The 21,096-nt window shown below is 54.2% G+C and overlaps 3 protein-coding genes across 8 annotated transcripts; 1 reads left to right on the plus strand and 2 right to left on the minus strand.

Moving 5' to 3' along the window:
* Positions 1 to 28: 28 nt before the first annotated feature.
* Positions 29 to 8,917, minus strand: SLC23A3 (solute carrier family 23 member 3). 4 transcript variants are annotated; one of them, XM_032354842.1, is made up of 13 exons: positions 8,080 to 8,917; positions 7,266 to 7,482; positions 6,971 to 7,128; positions 6,710 to 6,807; positions 6,425 to 6,498; positions 5,593 to 5,774; positions 5,153 to 5,276; positions 4,883 to 4,997; positions 3,676 to 3,929; positions 2,791 to 2,896; positions 2,301 to 2,468; positions 780 to 875; positions 29 to 685 (listed from the first exon to the last, which is right to left on the minus strand). In XM_032354842.1, the coding sequence occupies exons 1-13, from the start codon at positions 8,223 to 8,225 to the stop codon at positions 396 to 398; spliced, it is 2,028 nt and encodes a 675-aa protein (XP_032210733.1). In that variant the 5' UTR covers positions 8,226 to 8,917; the 3' UTR covers positions 29 to 395. The 4 variants fall into 4 exon arrangements, with proteins under 4 accessions (XP_032210733.1, XP_032210732.1, XP_032210735.1 ...); XM_032354841.1 differs by lacking the exon at positions 6,710 to 6,807 and having other exon boundaries at positions 4,883 to 5,276; XM_032354844.1 differs by lacking the exons at positions 6,710 to 6,807; positions 7,266 to 7,482 and having other exon boundaries at positions 4,883 to 5,276.
* A 510-nt stretch (positions 8,918 to 9,427) lies between these two features.
* CNPPD1 (cyclin Pas1/PHO80 domain containing 1) lies at positions 9,428 to 14,747 on the minus strand. Of its 3 annotated transcripts, none has more exons than XM_032354848.1 (9): positions 14,624 to 14,747; positions 13,660 to 13,747; positions 13,100 to 13,208; positions 12,482 to 12,563; positions 12,199 to 12,319; positions 11,985 to 12,113; positions 11,356 to 11,417; positions 10,871 to 10,988; positions 9,428 to 10,658 (listed from the first exon to the last, which is right to left on the minus strand). In XM_032354848.1, exons 2-9 carry the CDS (start codon positions 13,726 to 13,728, stop codon positions 10,113 to 10,115), a joined length of 1,236 nt encoding a protein of 411 aa, XP_032210739.1. In that variant the 5' UTR covers positions 13,729 to 13,747; positions 14,624 to 14,747; the 3' UTR covers positions 9,428 to 10,112. The 3 variants fall into 3 exon arrangements, with proteins under 3 accessions (XP_032210739.1, XP_032210740.1, XP_032210738.1); XM_032354849.1 differs by lacking the exon at positions 14,624 to 14,747 and adding an exon at positions 13,983 to 14,605; XM_032354847.1 differs by lacking the exon at positions 14,624 to 14,747 and adding an exon at positions 13,978 to 14,605.
* A 434-nt stretch (positions 14,748 to 15,181) lies between these two features.
* On the plus strand, positions 15,182 to 21,096 carry RETREG2 (reticulophagy regulator family member 2). Its single transcript, XM_032354845.1, has 9 exons — positions 15,182 to 15,590; positions 15,874 to 15,980; positions 17,063 to 17,093; positions 17,442 to 17,577; positions 17,987 to 18,071; positions 18,388 to 18,531; positions 18,659 to 18,753; positions 18,914 to 19,049; positions 19,311 to 21,096. The coding sequence occupies exons 1-9, from the start codon at positions 15,310 to 15,312 to the stop codon at positions 19,937 to 19,939; spliced, it is 1,644 nt and encodes a 547-aa protein (XP_032210736.1). The 5' UTR covers positions 15,182 to 15,309; the 3' UTR covers positions 19,940 to 21,096.

Genomic DNA, 21,096 nt, shown 5'->3' on the forward strand with positions numbered 1-21,096 from the left:
AGGGACCCTATGTTATCCGCATCTGTAGTTCCAGAACCTTGCACATGGAAGGCCTTCAATAAATATTTGTTAAGCGAATGCTGGGGTTTGACCATAGATAGTTCAGATGCAGAATCTCATTCATTCGATCACAGCCCACTGAACTATGGCCCTTGCCTGGAACGTGGAACAGTTAGGCCTAATTAATGTTTGTTGTTGTTATTAGGCCTAATTAAGAAAAGGAAGGGCAACACACCTATTGGGAAATGAGACCTTTAGGTGGGCCCATTTCTCATACACACACACACATGCGCAAACACACACCTTCTCAGGAGAAATTAGAACTTGGGAGCTGACTCTCCAGCAAGCTGGGAGATACGGTAAACTAACCAGGGAAGGAGTAGGACTCCCGGTAATCACTGGGACCCAAGCTCTCTGCTAGACTCAGGACACTGCTCCGCAAAGCCAGGCAACAAATCAGCTGTCTCTCCTGGCTCAGAGGGCCCTCCTTCCTCATTCCCATGGTCTTCAGGCAGCGGGCAGAGGCAATGGAGGGGCTGGGGGATACAGTTACGCAAGTTTTGGGTGGGGAAAGGAAGCTCATACTCTTTGGCAGCCTTCTCTCTGGACTTCTGAGGCAGCTGAGCCTCTTGGGCAGTGAAAGGAGATGGCAGCCCTTGACCTAGGCCTCGCTCAAGCCTGGTGCCTGCAAAAGAAAGGTTTGTCAGGCTCTTGCCCTACCCAGGAAGATAGAACGTCCTGGCTCCTCCCCACTGTGCTGGGGCCTGGCCTCAACTTACCAGGAATGGTGTTCTCTAAAAGGAAGCCCAAGAATCCTGCCAGGAAGATGGGCTCTGTAAGCACCGAGCGCAGTAACACATCCAAGGGACTCCAGCCTATAGAAGATTGGGGCCAGGCAGGAAGGGAACTCTGATCCTGTGCAGGGTCAATGAGTCTTACATTCCTAGATCTAAGTCTACGTCTTGGGCTAAGGACAGGTCTTTCTGAACTGTTATCCCATCTTCCTTCACCTTTGTCCCACTATTCTCTATTTCCCCGACCTAGGCCCTTCTCACAAGTTCCCAGTCCATCATCCTGTATTCTGAGTATCCACATGCCCTCCAGATAGATCCAAAAGTTTGGTATTAGAAGTCCCAGCCATTGGGGTGCTGGGGTGGTTCAGTTGTTTAAGCGGCCGACTCTTAGTTTCAGCTCAAATCATGATCTCAGGGTCCTGGGATCAAGCCCTCATCAGGCTCCCTGCTCAGTGGGGAGTCTGCTTGAAGAATCTCTCTCTTTTTCTCTCTCCCCCTCTGCCCCTCCCCCCACTGGCAACCTCTCTCTCTAACTGAAAAATAAATCTTTAAAATAAATAAATGGATAAATAAAAGCCCTAACCTTACTTTCTACTTTTTTTTTTTTAAGATTGTATTTATTTGAGAGAAAGATCACACACAAGCAAGCAGAGGGGCAGAGGGAGAGGAAGAAACAGACTTGCTGCTGAGCAGGGAGCCCAATGTGGGGCTCAATCCCAGGGTACTGGGACTGTGACTTGAGCCAAAGGCAGACACAACCAACTGAGCCACCCAGGAGCCCCTTACTTCCCAATTCTTACCTTCTATGCTCTAGCCTGGTTTTCTGAACCTCAGTACTACTGACATTTTGGACCAGATAATTCTTTGTTTGAGGGGGCCTGTCCTGTGCCTTGTGGGATATTTAGCAGAACCCCTCTAGCCACTAAACACCAATAACAATCTCCTCTTCTGTTTGTAAGAATCAAAAATGTCTCTGGATATTGCTGAGTATTCCCTGTGGGGCAAAATCCTCCTCAATTGAGTGCCACTGCTATTGGCTAGGCTGCACTAACCAACTGAGATATTTGCTGCTCCCGGGAAATACCCTAGGTCTTCCTACTTCTAAGTCGTTGTTTATGATGGTTCCCCACCGGAAATGAGCTTCCGCTCACTAAATATGTTCAAGTCAAACCAGCTCAATGTTACTTTCTCCATAAAATTTAAGTTGGATCATCTCAAACAGAAACTCTCTCTCTTGCTGCCGAGCAGCTCAGCTCCTTATCTGAACCTTTCCTGCTATGTCTGTACATGTCTTCTTTCTTTCAAAGGATTGCAACATCTGGAGGCACCTTGTATCCTAAGAGGGTAGTCTGATGCTCAATAAATGTTTGTTAAACGAATGGATGAACTATTTACGCCAAAGCCCAGAAAAGGGTGTGGGACCTGGAGTCTGGAGAGCTCCAAGCCTCCAGTTCATGTTTCCCAATCCTGTCCAACTCCCCTTCCCAGCCCTCTCCTTTCTCCCACCTGTACTCAGTAGGACCGGGGCCTCTCGAAGCCATCTTGGCAGCAGCAGGGCCATGAAGATGGAAAAGCCAACAATGAAGACATTCCGCCCAGAGTCAATGTCAGCCAGGTGGAAGCTGGAGAATCCAGCAGACAGAACCACGGCCTGGGTTACCCCAAGCACCCCACCTGTCTCGTAAGGAAGTAGTTAAGGAGGTTAGGAAGGGCTAGAATAGCAGAGAGGATTGCAGGGTGGGGCAGGTGGTGATGGAGATGGACGACCAAAAGGCTCATTTTCCAATGATGCCAGAAGCCCGGTCAAGAGGTCAAGATGTTGGGCGGGAAGGGGGGCGTGGGGGTGGGAATGAGGGCAGCTGACACACACAGCTATCAATATGTCAGGGGATGCTGTTCGGAAAGAGAGGTGGCCAGCCACACCCAGCCAGCTGGGCTGTCCTGGGGGCAGGGTGAGTGCTGGTTCAATACCAGGCCTGCTGATACATCCACTCACCAAGCACAGGCAGGGGGATGGCGGTGAGGAGCTGGGCCAGCCTCGGGGAGAGCCCAAGCCCCACGCAGAACAGTCCCACCAAGTACACCACTCTCCGAGAGCCAGCCTAGGTGAAGAAGAGATGCCAGAAAACACCACCTCTTCCTCGACTCTCCAAGGGTTTTATCCAGCTGGCGCATTCTCATCATTTGGATCCCAACTCAAACATGACCCTCCCAAGAAGCACTCTACCTGAAGGCTTCTCCTTTTCTCAACCGCTATCCCACTACTACCCTGCTTTGCTTTCTTTTTCTTTTTAAAATATTTTATTTTTAACTTTTAAATGCTTTGTTTTCTTGATAGGACGTATCACTCTGGAATTATCTTACTTTTTTCCTTTTTTTAAAAAAATTTTATGTATTTATTTGTCATAAAGAGAGAGAGAGAGAGAGAGAGAGTGAGTGTACAAGCAGGGGGAGCAGCGGGCAGAGAGAGAAGCAGACTTTTTGCTGAACAGGGAGCCTGATGCTGGACTCAGTCCCAGGACCCTGGGACCAAGACCTGAGCTGAAGACAGATGCTTAACCAAGATAGGGAGCCACCCAGGCATGCCTATCTTACTTTGTTCCTTAAATTGTCTGCCTCTCCCTCCCCCTCTGAAGTGCCCAAGAGATCAGGGACTTTATATGACTCCCAGCCTGGGTACAGTGCCTGAGGCACAGAAGGAATTTGGTGATGACTTAGTGTCTTCCTCCCACTCCTAGCCCCTTACCACTTCTAGGCACCTCCCTAAATGAGATCATTGATATGGAGTTCCTGACAGAACGCTGGACACAGATGGCAACCAGTCAGTGTGAGTTTCCTCCCCTCGCCCACACCTCCAGCTCCCCCGCCCCCACCCACATACCTGGATAAGACTCACTGTGCCCACGTTGGGGAAGCTGGAGGCAGTGCCCATAGGGCTCCCCAACAGCCCAGCCAGCACGCTGCCCAGACCCTCCAGGCTCAGCCCGCGACTGCAGGCATGTGGAGGTGGGGATGGCAACTGTAGCAGTCGGCCACACAGGGCATAGCAGCCCAGGGAGCTGGCAGAGGCTGCCAAAGCCATGGAGATTCCCGCAGCCAGAGCCCTGGGTGTCAGCAAGGGCCAGTCCCACTCAGCTGGGGAGGGAAAGAGAGCCACCTTGGGGCCAGACTCAAGTCTGGAGCATCCCCCTGCATCCAAAGCTCTGTGCCACAAGAATCCTTGAGAGCCCATTATTTTTTAAGATAATGTCGGGACAAAACCAACAAACTCAGGATAAAGACTCATCCCTTTGCCATGGTCTACAAAGCTTCATCGCTCACGGCACTCTGCTTCACTTCCTTCACTCCAGATACGCTGGCCTTGTTTCAGGCCCTTGTACTTGCTGTGTGGCTGGCTACCACAGGGCCTTTGCATGGGCTCTTCTCCCTACCTAGAATGCTCTTCTCCCTTGCCTTCACCCTGTTGGCTGCTATTCATCTCTCACATCTCAGCTCAAAGATCACTTCCTCAAGAATATTTTTCCTGATCTGTCTGATAAAGTCAGATTCTCCATTATAAGCTGTCATTACACAACATACCTCCCCACTGTGACACGTACCACATGCAATTTCACACTTGCTTGGATGACTAAGTAGTATCTGCATCCCCCAGCAGACAGAGCTTCATAAGTATAGGTACTGTGTCTGTTATATTCATCACCATGTGCCCTATCATCTGTCCAGCACAAAATCAGCAATCAACAGACATGTATCAAGTTGACAAATGAATGGCATTTGTGCACAATGCCTCAAAAGCAATATTTATACATAGGTCGCTGACCCAAATGCCTGTGGAGGGTGGTGGTAACAAATGAATAAATTGGGCAATTGGGTATCAATAGGGAGTGGTGGGCTTATAGATGTCTCTTAACACGCAACAAAACACCTGTGACAAGGGGCCAGCACTGCTCCTCGGACTGGCAACTCCTCTCCCCTGCGTGTTTTGAGAAAACACAGGATTTAACTCAAATGAAATTCACTCAATAGTGAGTCCGAAGAAATAGACCCTTTATTGGAGTCAGAGAGTGAAGGACGAAGAGGAAACCTACCTGGGTGAGGCAGCCAGACCCATGGCACCTCAAGGGAAGCAGACAGCTCCGGGGGGATGACGTGCAGACCCAGAAGGGCGGAAATGATCCACACACAGGCCGCCGGCATCAGCACCTGAGTGGCAAGACTGAGACAGGAAAGAGCCCCTCCACCCAGAACCTTCCAAGCCAGCCTGGAGGGGCAGGCAGAAGCCAAAGGTAGCAGGCTTAGTAAGCCTTCTATGCCAGTCCTTCTCTCATCAACTGGCCCTCCCCCAGACCACCACATACCGAGAGGAGCCGGAAGATGGGAATGGGAGCTTGAGGGGAAGAGTTTGAAGCTGGCCTCCAGGGGCAGGGGGGTAACTGGCAGGAGGCCAGGTGCTGAGAACAGACCACCACGAGCAGGATAAGCCTAGGAGAGAGAAGGAGCTTCAGGAGCAAGAGGAAGCAAGTATACTGTTGGGGGGGGAGGGCGGTATTGGAGGTAGGAATGGTAGAATTCCCTTACAGGCGCCCCAGTGAAGAGAGGAAGGTGGATACCTTGGTAGGGGGAGTAGGGGTCAGTGGGAGACCAAATGAATCCAGAAAAAGCTCAGGATTCTAAATCCATGAAGGATCGGCCCTGCTCAGACAGCTGCCGATTTGGGGAGGAGGGCCAGCTGCTCTGCCCACCCCCAGGCCCGCACAACCCACTGGCCACCACCCCATGCCGGTCAGGAATTACGTACAGTAAGGCCAGGCCCCAGTGAGTAGAGCAGAAGAGGGCCACCTCCCTGTGGGCAGAGAAGCCTGCCACCATCAGGCTGGGAGCCAGCACCAGAGGTCCACAGTGGGGGAACAAGTGGCCAGGCCCCCCCAACAGCCCCAGGGTGCCTTGGAGCAGCCCGGATACCACCACAGCCCCAGACACCTGGAGGAGCCAAGAAAAGCACAAAGAGGAAGCATTCTGCTCAGTGGAGCTGACCTCAGCCTGGACTACTACTACTTCTTCTTCTTTTTTTTTTTTTTTTTAAATTTAAATGCAATTAGCCAACATATAGTATATCGTTAGTTTTCAATGTCCTGTTCATTGATTCATTAATTGCATATAACACCCATGGCCCATCCCATCATGGTCCCCCCTCCTTAATGCCCATCCCCTAGTTACCCCATCCCCCAACCCCCCACCCACCACCCCTCCTGAAACCCTCAGTTTGTTTCCCAGAGTCAAGAGTGTCTCATGGTTTGTTTCTTCCCATTCAGTTTTCCCTCTATTCCACTATGGTCCTCCGTGCTATTTCTTATATACCACATATGAATTAAACCATATTATCTTTCTTGGCTTGACTTATTTCACTTAGCAGAATCCCCTCAAGTTCCATCCACATCGATGTAAATGGTAGATATTGGTCCTTTCTGATGTCAACCTGGACTTCTTATTGAATTCCAAATTCCAGATGTGGGTCCCTGCCTCAGCTCCTTCCCCCAGACCATCTCAGGCCCCACCAACTGGAAACTAGAACCTCCTCCATCCTGGCAACGCACGGGCAGCCCTCCTCTTCCCCACCCCGAGGCACTTACCTCTCTGAGAGAAGTGTTCCAGAGCCCCAGGCCATGGCAGCCAGACCCCCGACACAGGCGCAGCACAAGGGAGGCTGGGAAAAGTGGGGGGCATGGAGAGGAGAGAATAAGTGGGACAGGACCCCAGTATTCCACCATCCTAGCTGGGGCTCGGCACAGCTCCAAGACTCCAGAGCCTAGCCGTTCCCCTCACTGCCCACTCTCCATCCTGCACCCACCTACACCTGGAGGCTCCGACTGGCAGCCCCACCCCACCCTCACCCCTTGCCCTTGCTCTGTGCTCACAGTTTCCAGGTGTCTGGATGGCCAGAGGTAGCTTCTGGCTGGTCAGCACCAGAGCAGGGACAAGGAACTCTAAGGATGGAGCCTGGACAAGAGGGAGCCTGTAGGAACAGCAGCCCTGGCAGGTCTAGAAAAGCATGGCAGCCCAAAGAACTTCTCAGGCCTCTCCTACACTCACACGAGTACACACACACCTACACACACACACACACACACACACACACACACACACACGCCCCCTTCTCTCCAGGGAGTTCCCCTCACCTGCTGCCTATCCAGACTTGCAGGGTGGTGGACACACCACAGGAAAAGAGGCTGGAGGCCAAGAGCTGGGCAGGGGAGTACGAGAGCTCTCCCGGGGGGAGACTTGGAAGCAGGAGCAGGTGGGAGGCCCAGAGCAGAGAAGCCAGGACCAAGATATGCTGCAGGGGGAGGAACGGGAAGGCTGGTCTTCAGAAAAGGGTTAGAAATACCTATTTCCGGAGGGTTTCTCATGCCACTCCTACTCCCCACCAAATGCCTCTTCAGTCAGAACCAGCTCTTGCACTTCTGCGCCTACCTGCAGAGCCAGAAGACAGCTGAGGCCCCAGGGAGGAGGCCCACACTGAGAGGCCCAAGGGTGAGAGGAGGGATTTTGTACATCAGGCGGTGGTGGCGGCAGCGGCGGCGGCAGCAGCAGGGGAACCGGGGCATTCTGGGGGCCCATGGGCTGGAGTTGGGTGGGATGGGGGGATGATCGGCTCATGCTGCCCTGCTTGCTGCTTGTCTTGGCTGCCCTGGGCCAGAGTTAAGTAGAGAGTGTAAGAGGTCAGAGTTTGAATGAAGTTAGCTGCCTGGAGTGGGGAGGGGGTGAAAGGGGCAGTGAAGCGGAGCAAAGGGATGAGGGATTTGGGGCAGGACAGGTCCTTTCACCTTTGCCCAGCTCTTGTACAAATTCCATCACCCATTAACTGGGGAGCCACGTTCTGGACCCCTCCCCCCAAGAATCTCCATCTCAATCCAAGCTCTGCAAAGCAGGATAAGGCAGGGGGGAGGGAGGGAAGAAGACTTATAAAATATTCTGGGGAGGTTTTTCACTGGAGGCTTTTTTCACTGGAAACCTTGAAATTTGCAGTGATTTGGAAAGATCACTGCTACCCCAGTTTTCAACCTTTCCGGGGCCCAGCCCCCAGGGCTGCCTGGGAAGGAAATGCATGAGTAATATCCTTCCACGGTGCATGGCAACAGTGACCACAACTCCAGACCATTTCCACCCCCAACAGGAAGGAGAAATGAAGGTGATTGATGGTAGGTATTTCCTATGTGAAAGCGGGGGGACCCAGCTGAACAAGAAGGCGATGGTATCCACTGCCCACCCTCTATGTACCATCAACCTGGATGCAGCAGCTATGACGCCAACTGATATTGCTTTCCTGGCCACTGGTGTACCACAAGCTGCGCCACGGCGGGTGACCTGATGTTCCAAAATCATGATCTGGTTCTTGGCAAAGTGCTGCACAAAGCAAAGTCCGGTTTTCATTTACATGTAGGTACATTCCTGGCAAATGGAGTCTTTCTCAAAATGTGCAAAAACAATTTGGTGTTTACGTGTTAAAAAGGTCTGGGTTCAGATAAACAGGCTTTTCATATACGTGAGGTCCTGGGGCAGGGGGTGGTTCAAAAGTTGTCTTGGGAATTCTTTGTAAGGGAGGGGCCTGAAGCTTTCCAGGCTGCTCAGCTGAATGCAGGTTGCATCCCTTCAGATGTTTACCTCCATCAAAAAAATGCCCCATGTTTCGAGGGAGTTCCCCTAACGGGCAGTACTACCTGTCCCGGACACACTGTCCAAGGGCCAGAAAGGTTTTCCTTCTTCCAAGGATAACCCAGCCTTGGACTTCTCTTAAGAACACCAACTACCACCATGCATCCAAACAGACCGGAAGTCAGGATAGAGAGAGGTGTCCTTGGAGCTTCCCAAGGACGCTTCCCTAGACCTCTCAGGATCCACCACGATAGGGCACCCCCAGAACTTGTGACAGACAGGGCCCACCTCAGGCATGGCAGAGTCACCGTCTGTGCCCCACAGCACCCAAGTCAAGCAGCACTAGGAGCCCCAGGGTGCTGGGAGCTGGGTTGAGGGTTAATTTTGAAATGGGAGTCTAATCATCGAATAACAAGGAAGTTTGTTGTTTTTTTTTTTAAGATTTTTATTTATTTATTTGACAGAGATCACAAGTAGGCAGAGAGGCAGGCAGAGAGAGAGGAGGAAGCAGGCTCCCCACGGAGCAGAGAGCCCAATGTGGGGCTCGATCCCAGGACTCTGGGATCATGACCTGAGCAGAAGGCAGAGGCTTTAACCCACTGAGCCACCCAGGCACCCCCCCTCTTTTTTAAGATTTATTTGGGAGACAGAGAGAGAGCACGCAGGCACACACATTTGAGTCAGGGGAGGGCAGAGGTAGAGGGAGAGAGAATCTCAAGCAGATTCCCCACTGAGCATGGAGCCCGATGTGGGGCTCAATCTCATAAACCTGAGGTCATGACCCTAGCCAGACCAAGAGTAGACTGCCAACCCACTGAGCCACCCAGGCGTCTCTCAAACAGGGAAGTTCTAAAATGGGTTTCCGGAAGAATGAATTGCAAGATGACGGGCTCAGGAAGTAGAAAAGCTCAGAATCCAGATATGGAGTGGGGGAAGGAGGGATTCTTCCAGGGCTGCCGCAGAATTAAGAATCCAGGCCATGCAACTGACACTGTTTATTGAAACCTCAGTTCTACAAAAGCGTGAAAAACCCAGATACAAAGCAGTGGCCGGAGTGGCCTGTGAAAAGAACACCCAGAAGAAGAACGGGAAGAGAGTGAAGGCCAGGAGCAAAGTAGTAAGAAGAGGCTGAAAGACAAAAGGGTGAGGCTGAAGATGTCAGTAGTCCCTGGTTCCTTTAGGCCACATCCAGGGGATGGGTGTGGAGAGGGTTTCCCACCTCCTCCTGCCTTCCCTTGGCAGATCCCACCTTGGCCCTATCCGTCCCTGGCTCTCCTGCTTCAGGGACATCACACAGGCCGCCAGTCAACATCCCCTCCGTCCTCACCCCACTTTCCCCTTCCTTCCCAGGGAACTCAACAGCAAGTCTAGAACCCAGGGAGGTAGAAAGATGGGGGCTTCTCTGGCTGGTTGTGACATGGCCCTGGTCACCAAGCCAAAGCTTCCCCTGGTACCCTCACCACCCTGGGCAAATAGCCAGCCGCTGAGGTCTAGGAGAGTGAGCGACCTTCAGTCTTTCTGCCCCACAACCCCTTAAGCTTCATAACCTAGAAGGACAGGGACCAGCCGAGGACCCAGAGAGGCGGAGAGGATCTAAATCAATCTTTGCCCCTCCAGGTTCTCAAGGACTCCCAGATCCTCTTAATGTATTCCTTGGAGGCCTGCCTAGCCTGGGAAAATGAAAGACTTGAGACGGGCTAGTTCCATGACACTGAAAAGGGAACACTGCTGGGGCTGAGGGAGCAGCGGGGGCACTGGGTTCCAGGGCCAGGGTGGAGCCAAGCCATGGGAGTGGTACCCGGCTTTGGGGGGCCCAGTGGGAACTGTACGGTTTACGTGGTGGCAGGCATGGCAGCTTGGGGAGTCTCTCTGCAGCTTCCGGCAAAGGGGACAATTCTGGAGAAGAGCAGGAGGGGAAGGCGGGTCTGGGGGAGGCACTGATGGAGGAGTCAGTGAGGTCAGGAGACTGCCCCACAGTGAACGCAGCCCTGCGTCACCTTCTTGGCCACTGGAGATGTTAATAGGACATGGCAGGCACTGCGGCACGGAAGAAGGTGTGCAGGGTTCCAAGAGGCTCCTGGAGGCCAATCCAAGATCTGGAGGGCCTGGTGAAGGGCTGCAGGACAGGCCCAGGGACTGGTGAATTACGGCCACTGAGGCCACTGCCAAGGCCACACTGCTCACATATGCCATGGCCAAAAGGCAGGACAGCTGCGGGAAAGTAAGAAGAGTCAGTACCCAAACACCCTTCCCCCAAAACCCGCTCTGTCTTTTACGCGCCCACCCCTTACCTTGTCTGCTCAAGTCAGAGCTCTCTTTCACCATCTACTCTCAAACCCCATCTCCTGAGGCCTTCGGCACTTGCTCATCCCGCCCTACACACCAGCCCACACCCGGCCCCTGTCCTTCCCAACCCTCCTCACCTTTGCCAGGCGCTGGCAGAGGGAGCCCAGGGCCAACTGCCAGGCCGGCTGCTCCAGCAGCACACACAGGTCTGTGTAGGTGTACCAGCCCCGCCGCCGCCCCTGCTGCGCAGCCACACTGTGGGCAGGGGAGGAAGACAGAGGGCATCTACACCCCTTCCACAGCTGGCCCGGTGGTGGCCTCATTCCCCTGGGCAGCCACCAGGACACGCAGGGCAACCTGTTACACGTGCACATTCCTAGCCTACCTGTCGATCCAGGAGCTGAGCACAACACTGAGATCTGTATTTTAAATAAGCGCCTCCCACCATTCCCAAGGTGATTACAAAGAGGGCAGACAGGTTTATGAACCACTACCTTGGGCACTTCTCTTTCCTGTGTCCCCCCTCCCCCTCCAGTTACACAGACCACCCCCACCGTCGCCTTATGACTGAGGTCTAACCCCTCAAATCCCTTAAGCCCCTCTGCCCAACTCTAGAACCTACCAGCTCTCCAGCCAGCTCAGCACCTCAAAGATCTCCCGAGGGTCAGTGTAGAGACGCCAGTCCTACAGGGAGGAAGACAAGGGCACCGAGCAAGCTTCAGCGATGAGCCACTGTCACTTAACAACCAGGACCGCGGCACCAGCTACAAGCACTGCTCCCGCAAACACTGACTTGGCACTTCCCATGTGCTACACTGTTTCGAGAGCTTTTATATATTAACTCATTTAACACCACATTATCTGGTTTCACAGAACATCCTCCATTAAGGGAAAAGAGAGAAAATAATCCTAAGATTGGGCTGTAGGTAACTCAGAGTCAGGAGGCAGAAGTCTGGATACAAATAATCAGAACCCCATGAGATAAGCTCTGACTCAGAATGTAACATGTAGGGCCTGAGGAACTGGGGGGCGGCGGCTGCTCCATTTTTGGCCTCACCATGCCAGGAACCTCCAAAGGCTGTGGCTGGTCCAGAAGGGTGGGAAGGGAAGCCACTAATAAGGAAAGACACAAGGAGAAGAGGCAAAAAGAGAAACAAAGAAACTACAGAACGCTGACAGAGAAAAGCAGAGGATGAAAGGAACATAAGATGAGCTCAGAGGAACTGAGTGAGAGACAGAATGGCCACTCACCATGGCACTCAGGAAGCCCCGCTCCAGGGCGTTGAGAGTGGGCACGGCCACACCCCCTGCAGCTCCCCATTCATCGTTGAATACCTCCTCCTCCTCCCCTTCGTCATAGAGGTACTTACTGGCCACCATCTGCAAAGGAACCAGAAGTGGAGTGGGAAGAGCTGGCGCCCAGCTCCCGGCTCACCAGGGAGATGAAGGGGAGGGGGTGTCCTACCATGGAGATCAGAAACAAGTCAGAAGATGACACGTGCTGTAGGTAGTCGGGGTTTCGGTGCCGGAGCCGCTCGATGTACACCAGGGCAAGCATCATAGCACATGGGGAGATGCACGCCTCCCTGCGTGATGGAAAAGATCCCTAATTAACCCCAAGGGTCTTTCCACTCTCACCACTCAGGATGCACATCCCTGGGTCTTTACATCTTCTCTTTAGACATAACCATTTCCCTCTCTTTAAGGCCCAAACACTCTCATCCCGTCCCCCTCAATTCTAGGCTCACCGGGACACATGAGCTACGTATTTCTTCTGGAGTCGGCGAATTGGGCTGGGGGCCGCCTTCTGGAGCAGTTCCACAGCAATGTCTGCAGGAGGCAGAAGGAAGCCAGAGTAGGAAAACAACTCCTCCCTTACCACCCTGCCTCCCAACACACCCGGTTTCCACTGCTATCAGCAGAAAAGTCTGATCTGTATGATCTGAGCCTCAGAGACAGGACCACAGTAACAACGTAGACCAAATTCTCCCATGCTGAGACAAAAGGCCCATTCTACATTTGAATTTCAGCTCCTTCCAGCAAGGAGGCTTATTTCTGGATCACCTGAAGAAATCACCTAGATTTGTCTTTTGCCCCACTCATCTGAGAAATAAACACCCTGTGAATTTGGGATACATATATGTGTCTCATATACAAATCAAGAATGATATAAATTTGTAAGACAGCACTGTTTTCTACTCATCTAGACTGAAAAAATGTGACTGGAAAGCCAGTCCTTATAACAGGTACCAGTAAGTCAGCAGTGGCCACACGGTGTAGCTCATGGGGTACACACCTGCCCATTTTGGTGACTGCTGACAACCCCATCTTCAGGCTTCTCACTTGTCCAATCACGCAACACTAACCTGCCACGGGGCTGGAGAGTTCCTCCAAGCTGCAGTCAGCTTCCCAGTCCCAGCCATAGTACAGTCTCCTTCGGATCCGAGCACTCAGTTTCTGGTGCCCGGGGAGGAACTGAAACGGCAGGTGTTGGAGCGTGAAAGCCAGGCAAGGCAACAATAGAGATCCTGGCTCAGGGTGAAGTGGGGTGCGGGGCAGCAGGCTCACCTCACTGCTAGTGGGGCCCACGCCCTAACCCGCCCCGTTGTCCGGGTTATATGCCAAGGGCAGCCTATCACAAATGGCAGAGGGGAGGGCAGGAATCCTCCACCACTGACTGCTCGGCAGGAGAGGTACTCCGTGCAGGTCCCCGGCTGGCTAACCCTATCTCCATTCCTCTACCCCGCGCTCTCCCTCGGGGCCCACGGAGCCGGGGCCTCGAGTAGGCAAGGTTTGAGCGGCTGCCGCCTGGCTTCCGGACCCAGCGGTCAGGCGAGGTGGCAGCCCCACACGGGTACCCAGGCGAGCGCCCGGGGTCCGAGCTCAAGCACCGGCAGGCCGCGGAGGGGGCGGGCCGCCCTCTCACCGTGAAGTCCTGGAAGCCGGTGAGGGAGAAGGTGCCTTCTTCGTCCAGCAGGAGCCCGGCCAGGTCCATCGCGCCGCCACTCGCCGCCCTACGAACGTGGAAGGGGACGCGTGGTGAGGGAGCCGCCGAGCCCTCGCCTGCCCGCCGTCCTCCCCAGCTCAGACCGCCGCCCTTGGCCAGCGCAGCCCCCGGTCCTCGCGCCGGCGGCGGCAGGCGGGGCCGGGCTGGCGGGCGCCTCTTCCTGTTCCGCCCCGGGCGGGGCTCCCGGCTCCGAGATCCGGGCTCCGGTTGCGGGCCTGGGGGGCTCCGGGCGCTCACCTTACCCAGTGCGGAGTAGACCCGGCTGTCAGGCGTGTGCAGCTAGTCTACCGCGCCGCGCGTCGGTCTCGCGTTTACTAGCCGCAGGGGTGTCGCGGGAGACTCAGCGCCCGGCACTTCCTGCCCCCACGCTGGGCCCAGCCGCCAGCCCCGACCCCCACGGAACGAGCCGGGCTCGCCTTCCTCCTGGTCGCCCCGAGCCCGGGCGAGTCCCAGAGCTAAGCCCCAGCGTGTCCTCGTCTGGGTAATAGGAACAATTCCCGGAGAACCATGCGAGGATGAACAAGCCCGAATGACCCTTTCGTAGCAATGCAGATAATTAATGCGAATAAAACCAAAATGCAGGATGAGTAGCTGCTGAGTGTTTTGAAAAATATACACACTCAGAACAATGTACATACAAAACATCGGAAAGAATACAGAAAAAAACAGTGGGTGCACTGTGGTCAAGGTGGCAGAGAAACTTTGCTGTATACCTTCCTTTCACTAGCTTGAATTCTACACCCAATTACGTATTTTGTGGGGTTACTGCAGAAATTAAATGATCACAAAGGATCATAAAGCACCTGGTACGTTGTGAGCCTCAATAAATGGTATTATGCTCCCTCAAATAAACATCTAAACAGGATTCTATTTTTAAACTCACCCCGCAACCCCGATCTCCTGTTTGAGCAAGGGATTGGAAAGAGTTCCAATACACGCTAGCAGTAAAGTTTACAGAAGGCGATGAGGAGGAAACAAGTTTTTGAAGTAGGTGAAGCTGTTTTTGAGTCGGTCGAGTCACGCGCCGGTGTTTGTTTATCCGCTGAGGGGAGGGAACTGGGAGGACCAGTAAATCAAGGGCTGAGTAATGGGACAGCCGCCGCCCTTCCCGAGCAGAAGCAGATCCCACCCGCGACACTAGGCATTTGGAAGCCCACTTCCTGCCCCTTCGGTCGGCATCACATCGGGAATATTGACTCCCTAGGCGCCTGCCTATACAGGGAGAAGAAAACGGGCCACAGTGCGGAAACGCGGAGATAAAAGTCCTTCGGGCCCCACCGACGAGAGCGCCTTAACAACCAGACAGAGACTCCCGACTCCAGCAGCCACAACACGCACCCGAGCAGAAGCAGGCGCCCGGATAACCTCCAGCGCGCAGGCGCGGGCCGCCCCATCCCGGCGGTTAGGGTGCGTCACGTGACGGGCTCCGCCGTCCGCCGTCACGTGACGGGCCTTGGCGGCCTCAGCTGCGCTCTCCGCGGCGTGCGCCCCCTTCCGCCTGACGCGCCCCCGGCGGCGGCCGCGCAGCCCTGGCTCCTCGCGGGCTCGGGCGGCGGCTGCGACGGGGCCATGGCGAGCGGCGGTGGCGGTGGTAACACCGGCGCGGGTGGAGGCCCGGGGTTGGGCCTGAGCCTCGGCCTGGGCCTGGGTCTGAGCCTAGGCATGGGAGAGGCCACCGGCGAGGCGGAGGAGGAGGCGGCCACGGCCGAGGCGGTGGGCCGCCTGGCCACGACGCTGTGGCTGCGGCTCCGCGGCTGGGAGGCGGTGCTGGCGGCAGCGCAGCGGCTGCTGGTGTGGGAGAAACCGCTGCACAGCCTGGTCACAGCGGCCGCTCTCAACGGCCTCTTCTGGTAACGGCCGCGGAGGAGGAGGGGGCGGGGCCGGGCAGCGCGGGCGAGCGGGGGCGGGAGGGGCCCGGGGCACCATTCACGGTCCCAGGGTTGACACCTGCCCCGGTGGAATGACCCCCTTCCCCCGGCTGTTGTCCGTTGGGGTTGCCCCAGTCCTCTGTCTCGGGTTTCGAGTTAGGCCTGGAGGTTCGCGTTCCCCCATCAGTGGGCGCTTTTCCGCCTTTGGCGATGGATGCGGGAGTCTCTCACCCACTCACCGCCGAGGTGCCTGTTTCTTCCTAAGGTTGCTGTCTTCGTCGTCCCTCCGGCCCTTCTTCCTACTCAGCGTCTCACTTTTGGCCTATTTTCTGCTGGATCTCTGGCAGCCTCGCTTCTTCCCTGACATCTCAGGTGAGTGTTAACTTCATTCAGCAAGCCCCGTCGTGCACTTGCTTTGTGCCTGACCCCGCTGGGTGGGCTGAAAGGGGAGGGAAAATGGACAGCAGGCAGTCAGCTCTCAGGCACCACCACTTCCCCAGTCCCGAAATGGAGAATTTCCCTCTTCCCTCTAAAATCAGTGATTTCCCTCTTCCCTCTAAAATCAGTGTTAAGTGAGTGTAGTAGTTAAAGAGCGTGGACTGTAGAGCCACATTACCTGGGTTTTGTTGCTTGTTCTGCCATTTGCCATGCATGTGACCTTGTAAGAATCACTCAATTTCTGTTAACCTCAGTTTTCTCTGTTATGAAACAAGGAGGATAAAATTTACTAAGCAAGGAGGTGAAGATGGAATGAGTTAATACTGTTATGTTTGTGGTAGAGTTTTGCGTGTTTTGGGGATCACAGGAGTATTAGGTTCTGTTTTGTTATTGTTATCCGTGGGTCTACTAAATAGGTGTTCTAGGAGCAATTAGATGTCGGGCTGTGTGAGCTGCTTGGGATGTAAACATGAATAAAAGGTGTTTGGAAAGAGTGAAGTTTGGAGTGCTTGATTGGCTCAGTTGGTAGAGCGTGGGTCTCTTGATCTTGGGGTTTTAAGTTTGGGCCCCATGTTGAGTATAAAGGTTACTTAAAAATAATAAAATATTTGAAGAGAAGAGTGGAGTTTAAAGAAAGAAACGGGCGCCTGGGTGGCTGTGGGTTAAGCCTCTGCCTTCGGCTCGGGTCATGATCTCAGGGTCCTGGGATCAAGCCCCGCATCGGGCTCTCTGCTCAGCAGGGAGCCTGTTTCTTCCTCTCTCGCTCTGCCTGCCTCTCTGCCTACTTGTGATCTGTGTCTGTCAAATAAATAAATAAAATCTTTTTTTAAGAAATCCTTAAAAAAAAATAAAAAGGAAACAAATATACAAGTACAAACAACCATAACGATGCAATTTTTCTGCAACTGCCATCTGAAGAAAGTGCTCTGGGTATACAGAGTAGGGGCAGCTATTCCTGCCCCGGGGAGTGTCTCCCAGAGCCCTACCACTCAACTAGTTCTTTCCTCTCTTTATAGCATCATCTCCAGAGGAGCCACACTCTGACAGGTGAGTGCAGGCCACCTCTTAAAGACAAATACCCAAACCTTATCTTGCTTTGGTGCCAGTGTCACCACGGTGCACAGCAGCTTCTGCAGGCACTGACCCCAGCGTAGCAAATGGACCAGTGACAAGTTTGGTCCTGGGTTCCTGTTTATGTGTTGGGTACCTGCTCCTTTCCGGGGCAGAGGGTTGGAAACTCTTGGTTTTGCTTCCCCAAGATCAGGACAGCCTCCCTTTGGGAGGTGGGGTTGTCCGCTCGTTCAGAGTGAAGATCTCATTGGCATTCTCAGAGGGATTTGAGTGCCTAGGAAGCTGGTGTCTGAGGCCTCCAGGGGTCATGTCATGTCTCCCCAGTGAGGGTGCGGGGTCAGGCGCCCGGCCGCACCTGCTGAGTGTGCCCGAGTTGTGCAGATACCTGGCTGAGAGCTGGCTCACCTTCCAGATTCACCTGCAGGAGCTGCTGCAGTACAAGAGGCAGAATCCAGCTCAGGTAATCTCCACGCCCTAGAACAGTTTCCTGCACTGTAGGGAAATAGAGGTGGGTGGGAGGCGGGGAGGGGTAATGTGAAATCCCTGGCTAGACACTGAAGGAAGAGGGCTGGAGCCTTTCTGAGGCAGCATTCACCGGTGGTAGCTTGGTGCAGAAGTAGTCTCATTTCAGGGAAGACGTGTTTGATGTGCTTACACTGTTTCTTGTCAGGGCAGAATAGTTTGCATTATAGGTGTTTGGTGATGTCTAGTGTAAACTTCTTGAACTGGTGGTCTTCGGCATCCTCTTGACTAGACTGGATGCCTGCATCCTGAGAAGGCATACACCCCTCCTTCTATCAACTGAGCAGCAGTTTCTTGCCCAGATAAGTGGGGCATGTTCCTTTTAGACCCTCTGCTCTTCTCTGCAGTTCTGTGCTCGAGTTTGTTCTGGCTGTGCTGTGCTGGCTGTGCTGGGACACTATGTTCCGGGGATTATGATTTCCTACATTATCTGTGAGTAGGGTTTAACCCCTGCCTTTCTTGAAGCCCTCTTCTCCTCTCTTACTGGACTGAATCAAAGAGACTGACTGACTCTAAGGGAGGGTGGTGCTCTCTCTCTGTTTGGTTATCCATTTACGGAGGTCTCCAGGGGGTGCTGGTGTGTTAGTAATAGCGCAAGAGTCGTCTGGGGAGGAGAGTAGTAGATGTGGAGGGAGGAGGTTGGTACAGCCTCCAGAAAGCCTTCAGCCTTTTCTTTTTGGGAACCAATTAAATGGGGGCCCTTAAGAAATAGACTTCAGGAGCTCTGAGTGAACCCTCTGCCCCCTAGTGCTAAGCATCCTGTTGTGGCCCCTGGTGGTTTATCATGAGCTGATCCAGAGGATGTACACCCGCCTGGAGCCCCTGCTCATGCAGTTGGACTATAGCATGAAGGCAGAAGCTGACGCCCTGCATCACAAACACGATAAGAAGAGTAAGGGGCTCCCATACCCAGGAGGGGTCCTGCAAGGGGGGCGTTGGGGGCATGGCTCATGAAGTGTCCTGGAATCCCCCACCACTGTCTCTGCTTGGTCACTGACCTGCTGTTCTTGTTTCTCTAGAGCGGCAGGGGAAGAACGCACCCCCCGGAGGTGATGAGCCGCTGGCAGAGACAGAGAGCGAAAGTGAAGCGGAACTGGCCGGCTTCTCCCCGGTGGTGAGGTCCAAGGGAGATGGGATGTCAAATAGAAGGTTGGAGGAGAATCTGCATTGGAGCAGCTTCTCCTCAAGGGGGTGGGAGTCGGTGGGGGGTGGTGCTTTTGAAAAATTCTGTCTTTTATCTTCTCACCTGTTGTGTCATTCGGGTTCTCCTGCAGGTGGATGTGAAGAAAACAGCATTGGCTTTGGCCATTACAGACTCAGAGCTGTCAGATGAGGAGGCTTCTATCTTGGAGAGTGGTGGCTTCTCTGTATCCCGGGCCACAACTCCACAGCTAACTGATGTCTCCGAGGGTATGAGAAGCCCTTTGCCCTTCCAATCTTCCTGTTCTTTGTTGTGGTTATTGGCTGTGCTCTCTGGTTGTCACCCCCATAAATGTTTTTTTTCTGGGAACTGATCCTCTAATGTGACTTAAAGCTTCTGAAAGACTTTAAGATCCAAGGCCTGGTCCAGTATTCCATGTCCTGCATCTCCTCCTTGAACTAACTGCCTTTTGGGATGGTTCAGAACAGCAGGCCCATCCACCCATTCCTGACCCTTTGTGTCCGGCACAGATTTGGACCAGCAGAGCCTGCCGAGTGAGCCAGAGGAGGCCCTGAGCCGGGAGCTGGGGGAAGGAGAGGAGACAGAGCCAGCCCCTCCTGCTGAAGACCTGCTGGGGCTCCCTCAGGCCCTCTCAAGGCAAGATCTGGACTCGGAGGAGGAGGAGGAAGATGTAGTAGCCGAGGAAACCTTGCTTCGGCTCTCATCCCCCCTTCACTTTGTGAACACGCACTTCAATGGGGCGGGCTCTCCCACAGATGGGGCGAAGCTCTCCCCTGGAGGACCGGTGGAGACACTGAGCCCGGAGGCAGTGAGTGGTGACCTCACCACTGCACCGAGCACCCTGTCACCCTTACTTTGCCTTGCTGAAAGTGACCCGGTCCCCTCCCCCTCAGTGCTCCCACCTCTTCCCCAGGACTTGTCCCAGCCCCTTCCTGCCCCTGAGGAAGAGGAGGCACTCACCACTGAGGACTTCGAATTGCTGGATCAGGGGGAGCTGGAACAGCTGAATGCTGAGCTGGGCTTGGGGCCAGAGACACCCTCAGAGCCCCCTGATACTCCGCCCCCTGCATCCCTAGGGCCCGACACCCTGTCTCTGGTACAGTCAGACCAAGAGGCTCAGGCCGTGGCAGAGCCATGAGCCGTGGGGGAAGGAGTTGCAGGCACAGTAGGGTTTCCTGGCTAGGGGCGTCACTGTTTCCTCTTCCCTGCTCTAGGGAGAGGTTATGTGTGGGGAAGCTGGCTGTCGGATGGTAGCCAGTCCACCCTCTGCCTGCCTGCCTGCCTGCCTGCCTGCTGTCCCAGGCCTGGTATGGTGCCTGTGCCTGGGACTGGTTTTAAGTTTGTAAATAATTTTACACTTGGGTTAGTGGATGTGAACAGGGCTAGGGAAGTCCTTCCCACAGCCTGCACTTGCCTCCCTGCCTCATCTCTCTTCTCATTCCACTATGCTTCAAGCCCTGGTGGTCTGTCCCTTTCTTTTTTCCTCCTATCCTCAGGGACCTGTGCTGCTCTGTCCTCGTGTCCCACTGGTGGTTTAGTTTGGGCACTTTATCATTCTCTCCTGTCCCATGTTTCCCTCTGCTTTATTTCCTGGCTGTGTCCTGTCCTCAGCAGCTCAATCCCCACTCTTGGCCAGCTCCTCCTTTCCAGCAGGCCGTGGCTAAGCTTTTGGGAGGCCCCTGTCTGGGTGGTACAGACTAACGCCGGGGTGGTGGGTCAGGCCAGTGGTGATGCGCTTAGGCCACTGTCACCCATGTCAGCTCCGCTGCGCCGGTGTCCTAGTTCAACATGGCCTTCCCTGATGAGGGGGGAGAGCAGGAGTCCTACAGCATGTGTGCCAGCGCTGCGTTAGTGAGCAGGAGCTCTGTCCTGTTGGGACAAAGGGCTTTCCTACTATCCTAGGAAGGAATAAAGAGACCGCTCTCTGGGGGCCACAGATGGTCCCAGTGTGACGGGACCCCCTGTTAGGGTCAGGAGGTGGACAGTAACATCTGTGTGGGTGTTGACTGGAAAAATAAAGTGTTGATTGGCTAGAACTGCTGCCTGCCTGCCTGCCTACCTGCTTCCCTCCCTCCCTCACTGGGAGCTGCCTCCCACACTGCTCTGTTCCCCCTTCCTCACTGCTCCCGGTGTCCCCAACTCCCTTGCTCCTGGTGACAGACTTACCTTGGTGCAAAAAAAGGCCAGAAGCAAGCATTCCCCCAACAGCCTGAACTTGCCCCTAATCCTCTTCCCTGATAGTGTGATAACGTTTAGTGAGATTTAGCATGTGTGAATAAAGTATATGCAGGAGGA

Source organism: Mustela erminea, chromosome 8 (genome assembly GCF_009829155.1).
Source record: "Mustela erminea isolate mMusErm1 chromosome 8, mMusErm1.Pri, whole genome shotgun sequence".
Lineage (NCBI taxonomy): Eukaryota > Metazoa > Chordata > Mammalia > Carnivora > Mustelidae > Mustela > Mustela erminea.

Coding starts and splice junctions, on each gene's coding strand:
- SLC23A3 (XM_032354841.1), bottom strand. CDS start 8,225: ATGAAAACCGGACTTTGCTTTGTGCAGCACTTTGCCAAGAACCAGATC. Junction 7,483..8,079: donor GTCATAGCTGCTGCATCCAG/GTTGATGGTACA, acceptor ACTCTGGCCCAG/GGCAGCCAAGACAAGCAGCA. Junction 5,277..5,592: donor CACTGGGGCCTGGCCTTACT/GTACGTAATTCC, acceptor TCTCTCTCCTAG/GCTTATCCTGCTCGTGGTGG.
- CNPPD1 (XM_032354848.1), bottom strand. CDS start 13,728: ATGGACCTGGCCGGGCTCCTGCTGGACGAAGAAGGCACCTTCTCCCTC. Junction 12,114..12,198: donor ACTTGTTTCTGATCTCCATG/GTAGGACACCCC, acceptor GTTCCTTTGCAG/ATGGTGGCCAGTAAGTACCT. Junction 11,418..11,984: donor GGGGCTTCCTGAGTGCCATG/GTGAGTGGCCAT, acceptor TCCTCCCTGTAG/GACTGGCGTCTCTACACTGA.
- RETREG2 (XM_032354845.1), top strand. CDS start 15,310: ATGGCGAGCGGCGGTGGCGGTGGTAACACCGGCGCGGGTGGAGGCCCG. Junction 15,981..17,062: donor CTTCTTCCCTGACATCTCAG/GTGAGTGTTAAC, acceptor CTCTCTTTATAG/CATCATCTCCAGAGGAGCCA. Junction 19,050..19,310: donor GCTAACTGATGTCTCCGAGG/GTATGAGAAGCC, acceptor TGTCCGGCACAG/ATTTGGACCAGCAGAGCCTG.